General features: G+C 45.3%; 1 protein-coding gene across 3 annotated transcripts in view; it reads left to right on the forward strand.

Moving 5' to 3' along the window:
* OCRL (OCRL inositol polyphosphate-5-phosphatase) overlaps positions 1-8,994 on the forward strand; it is a 50,521-nt gene extending 41,527 nt beyond the window's left edge. For 2 of the 3 annotated variants that reach the window (XM_055565738.1, XM_055565737.1), the window contains exons 19-24: positions 851-874; positions 3,639-3,755; positions 4,659-4,743; positions 5,330-5,457; positions 6,227-6,338; positions 6,542-8,994. In XM_055565738.1, the coding sequence (XP_055421713.1) occupies positions 851-874; positions 3,639-3,755; positions 4,659-4,743; positions 5,330-5,457; positions 6,227-6,338; positions 6,542-6,666 (591 nt within the window). In that variant the 3' untranslated portion in view covers positions 6,667-8,994. The remainder of the gene's footprint in view (positions 1-850; positions 875-3,638; positions 3,756-4,658; positions 4,744-5,329; positions 5,458-6,226; positions 6,339-6,541) is intronic. The other variant, XM_055565739.1, reaches the window with a different exon arrangement.
* Positions 8,995-9,213: the final 219 nt, after the last annotated feature.

Here is a 9,213-nt window from a genome sequence, read left to right on the forward strand (position 1 = left end):
CATCTGTAAAATGGGAATAGTATCTACTTTGCGTTTGTGCAGAGACTAAATGACACTGTATATGAGCCCGTTGCAATTACTGCTGGCAGATACCCCTACATGGAAGATACCCCTTAAGTGGTGGCAGTAGTTATTGTTGTTGTCTTTGTTAGATGGTAATAATGGTGAAACACAAAGATGATTTAAAAGATACCTTCTTCCCTCTTCTTTGCTTCTCTTTTTTTCTGTTATGCCTTGTAGGAAAACACACTAGGGGATAATGATGGATCTTATGGTCCACAAAGGTCTGGAATGAAATGAATTTGTATTTCAGAGAGACTTCATATTTGGGGACTCTAATGGCCCTTGAGGAGGGGAGAGGGTACCAGGCAGGGGAAAGGAGTGAGAGAGACTGCTAGCTAGGCTGAGAGGCATGGCAGTGGAGAGGAGAGATGCTCACCATCTCCTTCTGCATGGCTGCTCTCGGGCTCACAACCACATTCTTCCATTGAAGTGGCACTAGGGTGAGCGAGATGCCGCCCAGCAGCGCAGGAAGAGGAAACCCCAGTGGGCGTTTGGCTGATCAGCTGAAATCTGCAAATGGACACCAAAGTCTAGGACTGAACACGTATGTTTCTTGAGCGATAGTCTCAACAAACTGCCCAAAATTGAATATGCATAATCGAGAAATTTGTATGTGAGAATGTGTTCCATTTTCAACAGAATTTATTTGCAGAATTTAAAGCTGTTTAAAATATATGTATCTAGTAAGCTAGTGCATTCTGATAATACTGATCTGTTTCTAATTCTGTAAATTAATTCTAATCATTTTCTGTCTGTCAATGACTTTCTTTTCCTGCTCTGCTCTCAGGAAGAAGACAGCTTCCTAGAAAAGGTAATGCAATCCGTTGGTGATTATGCATTTCCCTGTGCTTGGTTAACATTTAACCATGGTCCTTGGAATTTATCCCTCTGCTTTCCCATATCAGAGACCTCTGACTCCATGAGAATCCCCCCAAATTCTGCCAGCTGTGTTTAAATGTGTCTAAAGTACAGGAAAGATACTTACTACACCTGCCAAGTCATTGAGACCCAGAACATAAAAGCAACAGGACCCAAAGTTCCAGATTACCATTTTTTGAAATGAGAAGTAACTGAAGAGCTGTCTTGATGTATATGAAAGCTCATAAGATGGAGGAGGGTACTGCTTAGCCATTCTCCATTTTCAATGATAGTAAAAGCAGAAGTGAATTTCTGTTCTTTAAGAGTGATTTGGGGGAAGTGATAAGAGTAATTACCGAAAGAATACACAGATATGGTCAAGAATAGAGCATAGAATAGAATCCTAGACCTGAATGAGATCATAGGGATCATGTGGTAGAGTTCCCTGCCTTCAGACAGGATAAGATGTCGTCTCCATTCTAACAGACAACCCAGGAAGGTTGAGAACCTCACTAAAGTCATCCTGCTCCTGACATCAAGGGTGTGGAGCACAGGGGACTAGAACCCGGGTCTCCTGCATACCCAGTGCAGGAGCCAAGTGAGCACTCCTTCTGTGGTGCTTTGCCACCTCTCCATCCTCAAGCTGGAGGGTGCCCAGCTCCACACAGGGTCATCTAATAGAGAAACATGGGCTTGAAAACCATTCTTAAAACACTGTCACACAGTATCTAATGTGACCTCCCCCTTTGGTGGAGTTTAGTGTGTTTTGATGGTAGGCACGGCATACTGTTTTTGTGCTTCAGTTAATAGCACGGAGGTTACAGAGTATGGACTTATCAAGCACTGAATGTGTCCCATTGAAAGAAGACACAGCGTGCCTGGTTTCTCTTTGAAAAATTAGAGTTCAGGATCATTTGTGGACTTTTTTTAAAGTTTGTTTCTTGGGCGTAATCTTTCTCTAGACTTCAGAAACAACAAGCATGACATTTCGTATTAGCACACATGAATTTGAAAATGGATAGTGGATGGTGTATGTAACCTGGTGGCATTTTATCAACCTTTTTAAACCACTAAGGATTGAGACGGCTCTGCTTCCCAACCCTTTCCTGTTAATAGCAGGCCATGTGTCTTTTCATCTTGAACAGTGCCTTGTGTTGCCTTAATGCCTTAGTACAGGAAAAGTGCTAATTGGATGTCAGATTTTTTAAAAAGTACATGAACTAGTGCTGAATAATTTATTCTGCTGAAGAATCTGTACATGTGTTGCATTTGGTCCAAAAAGTGAGCAGAGTGCATTATGGACAGTGTTTTGGCTCAGGTGTCATGTGGATGCCTGGATTTAATACTTGCAAGTGGAAAGAAGTTAATGGATGAGCCATGATTGAAGGTCTGGCAGCTCTAGGAGACGTGAATATAAAGTGATGGATTCCCAGGGAAAGAAAAGAAACAAAATGAATGTGAAGAAGATAGATTTTAAATGCTAACCAACTGTCACGCTTCCTTCTCTTCCTGATGCCCGTAGAAAGGCACAGCAGCTTTAAAAGGTCACCCGTGCATGTTGAAGAACAGAACACTCTTCTTAGCCCTCTGTCTGTTCTACTGTATGCACTCACTGAAAGTAGTGAAATACTTCTCTTCTTTCCCTTCAAGTGACACAGCTAAGGGTTGTGGATCAAATTTACAGCACTTTCTAAGTTTGCGTATACATAATATGTGACCTTAAGCCAGAGGTGTAGGAGGTGGAAGATGCCAAAAACTGGTCACCATTTTCTGCACTAGATTTTGTATGAAGGCTGCCTTCAGATGCCTTTTAACCTATTTCAGAAATCTTTGTGATATATTTTATATTTGACTTATATAAACATGAAATAATTGAGTTTATTCCCCATTTTCCAGTTCAGGTTTAGTTACTGATCTAACTTATGTCGCTTCTGGGTTTTCCTCTGAGATTCCTTCAGGAGAATCTAAGAAAGAGTAGAAAGTTAGGTGAATGGAGTCAAAGGCCTGAGAACTCTTTGCTGAGCTGTTACTATAAAGAATAACTTCTGGACTCAGAGCCTAGACTTTTCGTGGTATTTCCGGCTCTTGGTATGCTGTGTTCAGTTTACTATTTTTGGATCTTAGGACTTTGAGTTTTAGTGCCTTAAGATTAGATCTTCTGTCAAGCCTGAAATATTCATGCATGTAGGTCTAATGTGAATTGTCTTTCATTCTTGAGGACCAGAGAACGCCATTTAAATCAACAATGCAAGCTCTGATATTTGTGGTAAGACCTAAAAGAAGAATAAATTAAAAGTCAACAAAAACCTCAGTAGCTGCCGCTTTCTCCAAGTGCTCTGTTGACAATTGTAACTTAATGGTCCGTGAGTCTCTGGTAGTGTGTGGACTCTACCGTGACTGTGTTGCCGGTTCTCAGTGTCACCCTTGAGAGGATTTACAGGGCACAGTGCATCGATGTGAGAAACATAATAAACCCAGATGGAATGCTTAACGGTTAAGTGAAGCGTCTTGTTAGAAAAGGAGATCATTTAACTGTGGAAATCCATATTGAGTGCCTTCTGACCAGGAGCGTCCCAGGAAGGAAAAAAAAAAAAGCAGTCTTAAGAGCTGAAGATCAGATAATACCCATATAAGCAGAACTGGGGTGGGGGGAAGATGGTTTCACACAGGAATTTTTATTGAGACCCTTTTGACTCTCACTGTTTTTCATCTATTAGGAGAAATCCCTTCTGCAGATGGTTCCCTTGGATGAAGGTGCCAGTGAGAGACCTCTTAAGGTCCCCAAGGAGATCTGGCTCCTGGTAGACCATTTATTCAGATATGCCTGTCACCAGGTGAGTGAGGGCAGGCCTCTGGGCACCTTTGGAAGGCGCCTGAGTCTACTGGGAAATGATAGTACCTCGCATCAGCATAGATAGTGCTTTTAACTTTCCCAAGCCACTTCTGCAGAACAGCACTGTCACCTGAGAGCACCTGGGCAAGTGGAAGTATTCCCATGTATAGCTGTGAGAGCTGAAGCAGGCAGGCTGGGGGATTTACCTAAGACTATGGCATAAGTGTAGTGGCAGAGTAGAGCCCAACTGAGCTCCCCTGTCCCCTGGCCACACACGCTTTCCCCTGGACCACTCAGCACCTGAGTCCAGAGCACCTGCTTCAGCTGTCACCTTGGCATCGCAGATTTCAAAGTCCAAAGCAAACTTCCATCCCATTTTTAAAAAATTTGTCCTTTTCAGTCCCATCTAAAATACCTACCATCCCCAACCCATTCTTCCAAAAAAGAAAACTTTCTTGGGACTACATTGAAAGATAATGTTGTCTTACCTACTGAAAAGTAACAGAACTTGAAAACAAGGTTTGGTGTGGACATACCCTTGACTCCTGCCCTAGCAGTCTGTGTGTCAATATTTGGATATGATCCCCTGTTTGGACTCCACCTTCTGTACCTATCAGGAGCCTGGAAGTGGGAATGCCTGATGTCCCCGTCGAGTCATCCAGTCCCCTGCCCTGTCAGGTGCAGGCTGAAACCTTGGACGATAATCTCCTAGTTTGAAAGAAAATTTCACACGGATTACAGAGATGATAAAGGGAAAAGGTGCCATTGTCACACCTCTGTTCCTCATCATGAATGATGCTTCTTCCTTCCCCTCGCTTCCTGCTGCTCTCCTGATCGCTGGGTAATTGTCAGAACCTTAGGGCTGGTCATTTTGCTGTTTCATTCATTGTAACCTCTTTGGTAGGAGGATCTGTTCCAAACCCCTGGAATGCAGGAGGAGTTACAGCAGATCATTGATTGTCTGGACACCAGCATTCCCAAGACAATCCGTATCCTTTTCAACAAAAGCTTAGGAAGCTGGATGTGTACTTGCCCAAACTCTTCTTCCCACCTACGTGTGATTTTTGTGTTTTCCATATTTATTTTATTCGTAACTGTCTTTTGACGATACAGTTCTCAATTCCCTTTAGGAACTTTCATGCTTTCTCTGTATGAGATGCTTACTAAAAGGAATCAAAGGGTAGATAACCATGAATTGTAATTTGCATGGGACATATGACCAACAGCCGTGGTGCTGCTCTGCTTTAGGCCAGTGATCGCTCCTGCCACCACACGACCGGGAGGAGGATGGAAATCTTGGTGATGAGTTTCCAGTGTGAACTGTCATTCTGCAGGCCACGTCAAGTTCCCTTGACTCTCGAGTCAGGCCAAACGTCCCAAGAGTGTTCGGTCAATTCTCTAATAACTCAGCTGTAGCACACCTGGACCACTAAAATATCAAACCCCAATTAGGATCAGGGTGCCCTGAATAAGAGGAAGAAAACCGCCCCTGAGGGAGCTTGAGGGAGGGAGCACATTGCATCTAAGTGTGGCCTTTTTCCTGGAGCCTCTTTCCCTTGACAGAAGGCCATCCAGCTGGCAGTAACCACTCAGTGGCTGAGGCACTGCTCATTTTCCTAGAAGCCCTGCCGGAACCTGTCATCTGTTATGAGCTCTATCAGCGATGCCTCGACTCTGCTCAGGATCCCCGGATCTGCCGACAGGTGAGTCTTGTTGCTCTGAGAATGTGTTTGAGGCAAGTTCCCCCACAGAGAAATCAGTCATTTTTACAAAGCCAGCTGGACAACCAGCTGTGTGCTAGGATGGGTCTTGGTCTGTTCAGAGCAGGACACCAGCATTGAGAGTTGGGACCCTTCAACTGTAGGCTGTGTTATTTCCTATTATATTTGCCACCCTTTTCCAGTTAGCCCGTTGAGCAGGGTGCACACCTCTTCTCCAGAGTAAGATTGGTAAACTGATCACATGCAGCATTCTGGCCAACTTGACCAGGAAGGGTGGGTGCCACTCGTGAGCCTTTCTTTTTGTCTTCTCAGTGTTTGTTTTTAATCTTGAAATGCTTTTGAGGCACAATAACTGAGAATACCTCTGAATCAGACCAGTGAGTATCAGGAGGCGCTCCCACCCATGCCAAATGGCATTGCACAGAAAACCATTCAGCTTGGCAGATGCCACCGCCACCTGCCTGGGGAGGTTGGGAGAGAGCAGGCTGACACCCATCTGCTCCTGAGGCAGGGCGTGCATATGACTATGTGTTAACATGGCCTACTCATTGAGTGGACAGGGGCCAAACAGGATGACCATTCTGCCGTGTGAGTTACCATTCAACAGGTAGTATTGGTCATGAGTCAACAAGGGACGGGTCCTGTAAGGGTTGAATTATAAACCACTTTCATGGCAGTTGTGAGCTCTTCTTACTCCCTTCCTCCATGTTATCCTCACTGCCCACCCCCCTTTTTTCTTAAAAAAAAACAGGTGATTTCCCAGCTTCCAGGATGCCATAGAAATGTTTTTCGTTATTTGATGGCATTCCTTCGAGAACTCTTAAAATTCTCCGAGTACAACAATGTCAACGCCAACATGATCGGTAAGAGCACTTCTAGGAATGGCCACACGGGAGCATTGGTCAGGACTGTCCATGGATGGGGGACACATGTATTCCCTTCTTCGTGTCCAGGCGTGTAACAGTCACTTCCTCCCACTGCCCTCATGCCCTGACCCCCATCCCTGAGGTTTTGCTTAGGTTGTGTCTGACTGAGGGTTTTCCCTTTTCTTTCTCTCTCCCTCTAGCTACTCTCTTCACTAGTCTCCTCCTAAGGCCTCCACCCAACCTTATGGCAAGACAGACTCCAAGTGACCGCCAGCGTGCTACCCAGTTCCTTCTGACTTTTCTACTTGGGAGTGATGAAGACTAATGATAAGCCTTTTCCTCTTACTACTCCCCGAGGTTCTAGAGGCAGAAGATGTTGGGCCTCGAGTATTTCAGAATGATTTCAAAAGTCATGCCACAGGAAGGGTCCGTTGCAGAATTTCAAGGCTGTTGGCATGAAAAAGTTCTGTTTCTAGTGTGAAAGGAAAAGAGTCTCCTAACCCCTCCCTTGCCATATTCTACGCAGCAAGATACTTTTAGACTTATATTGCCAAGCCAAAGTTAACCATATTTTGGTGTTTTTGTGTTCTCTCTTCATAAGGCAAAGAGACCTGTATTTACACTCCTTTACCTGGGGATGTGTGTGTTGCCCTCCAGCCCAGCCATCATGATTGTCCTTAGCACCTGAGACCTAGATTCTGAGGTGTTCCCATTCTAGGCCCACAAGCACTACTTGCCATAGCTCAGACTTGTCCGTAGTCCTTGGTCTAAAGCACTTTGGCACTACCGCCCCCCCGTATCACCCCTTTGTACTCTACTCCACTAGTACTACCATGACGAAGAAAGTCGGTGAGGCTAATGCCTCCTTGGGTGTCTCCAACAGTGAGCTAACCATCTCCATGTGGTTTTTACATGCATTTGTGCATTCCTGCCACAATGGTATCTGTGCCCCTCCCTAACATTGGCCTTTTATGGATCTATGATGAGTGGAAGCATATTCTCTTGTCTCAGACCACACTTAGTAGCAGAACATTAGGGACTATTAGAGATGACATCTCATTGATGTGAGAGAATCACACAGTGGAAGCACTCGAGTGTTTCAGGAGTGAGAATATTCATGTTCGACAGGTCCTGCTTCCTACTATCCCTTTTGGTTCTTATGCAAATTGTACACAAGAACCAACCCTGGGTGTCTGTGGGGCCCACACCTCACTTAGAAATCCACCTCCAGAGCAACGCTTGTACCACAGTCAAAAAGGGAGGCTGCACCCCAAGTGGGCCTCTCTACAGAAACTGTTCCTTCCCCCAGCAGGGGGATTGAGGATAACCCTGAGAATCCCCTCTCTGCTCTCCTGATGTACCGTCGCCCCCTCCCGCATCAGGACTGACTGGGGCTCTGCAGCCAGCTGCCCTCGGCTCCCAGTCACCTGTCCAGTGCTGCGTAAAAGAGACTGTGCAGTGGGACAAAGCAAGCACCTTCTCTCCCTCCCAAGACAACCCTCTGAGCTTGTCATTTACTCAAGCTCCTGTGGGGCAGCCCTTTTTAAAAAAATTAATCTATGTTGGTTGGTAAACCGGCCACTGACTACAAAACTGCCTGATGTAATTGACTTCCTCCTGGTTTTCTTTCATTAAAACCACCCTGAGTTGACTCATTGTCACATGTTCACATGGAAACCCCAGAGCCGTGTGTATAGGCTGTGTGCAAGGTCTTAGGCATTGACTCCTGACTCTTCCAGAGCATCGAAGCAGAGAGCCAGGAAAGCACTGCCACTGAGTGGTTCTTCAACTCCCCTGTCTCATGCATTGAGTTCTTTGGGGGAAGAAAAGGTATGTATCCTGTGATATTCTGCCTAAAGCCTTTCCTGATTGGGAATTATGGAAGTAGGAGTCAAGTTATTGGTACCAAATAGCTGCAGACCTGATAAGTCAGGGGCTGGGTGCTGAACTTAGTTACTGGCGGACTGAACACAACCATTTTGTCATGTCCACTAGGTCAGAAAGGGATCTGAGGAGAGGCAGGTGATAGATAGACGCTGGGGCAAGGTGGTCACACAAAGACAGGGAAGTGCCTGTCCGAGACACATTCCCCAGTTGGCTACCACCTGGGGCCTTCATGTGGTCAGGGCTGTGGTTGGTGGGGGCTGTGGGCAGCATCCAGCTCGCTCTCTGAAAGGCAGGTGCACTCGGTTGCTTCACTGCCTCCACCTTCTGTCCAGCTCTGGTCCTGGGATGTACACAGGGTCAAGGGTATTAGACAATCTCTCAGGATGGGAGATCAGAAACAGAGCAGACATAAGAAATCTGTTTCCCTGCCTACTCCAGCACCCCACTCTCTAACTCCTAGGTACCTGTAATGTACTATTTCCTAGCGCCTCTGAAGTAAGGAGTTTAGATCCAGCTGGTAAGGAAGGACTCTGCAGCTGTCGTTTTAGGGAAGAAATGGTTTAACCCCTCGTGATGATGTTGCATTAGTCTCCCTTTCACTGTTTCCTAATTTTTATCCTGTAATGACTGGTTTGTTGTATTTCCCAAAAATGTCTTGGTCACTAAGCAAAGCTGCTAGTGGGATTCTGTATTTCGTGTCATCTTTTTTATTATAATTTATTGCAAATTTTTTTCTGAATAAATATATGTTGTGTGAAAAACCAAAGTGTGATCTTAGGAAGAACTGAGAGGGAGGCTTATGTCACCAGGTCCCACATGACTGCTGCCATCCCCCCAGCTATGCCTGGAGTGGCATTTCCTATCTTGAAAGGAAGTAGTATCAGAATTCTCAGTGTACTTGCCCTTGGAGAGGAGAAGAAACCACATATTATCAAAAATAAACAAAGCAGTCACAGTGCTTTCAGAAGTCAGCCAAGGAGCCTTA

This window comes from Bubalus kerabau, chromosome X (assembly GCF_029407905.1).
Source record: "Bubalus kerabau isolate K-KA32 ecotype Philippines breed swamp buffalo chromosome X, PCC_UOA_SB_1v2, whole genome shotgun sequence".
NCBI lineage: Eukaryota > Metazoa > Chordata > Mammalia > Artiodactyla > Bovidae > Bubalus > Bubalus kerabau.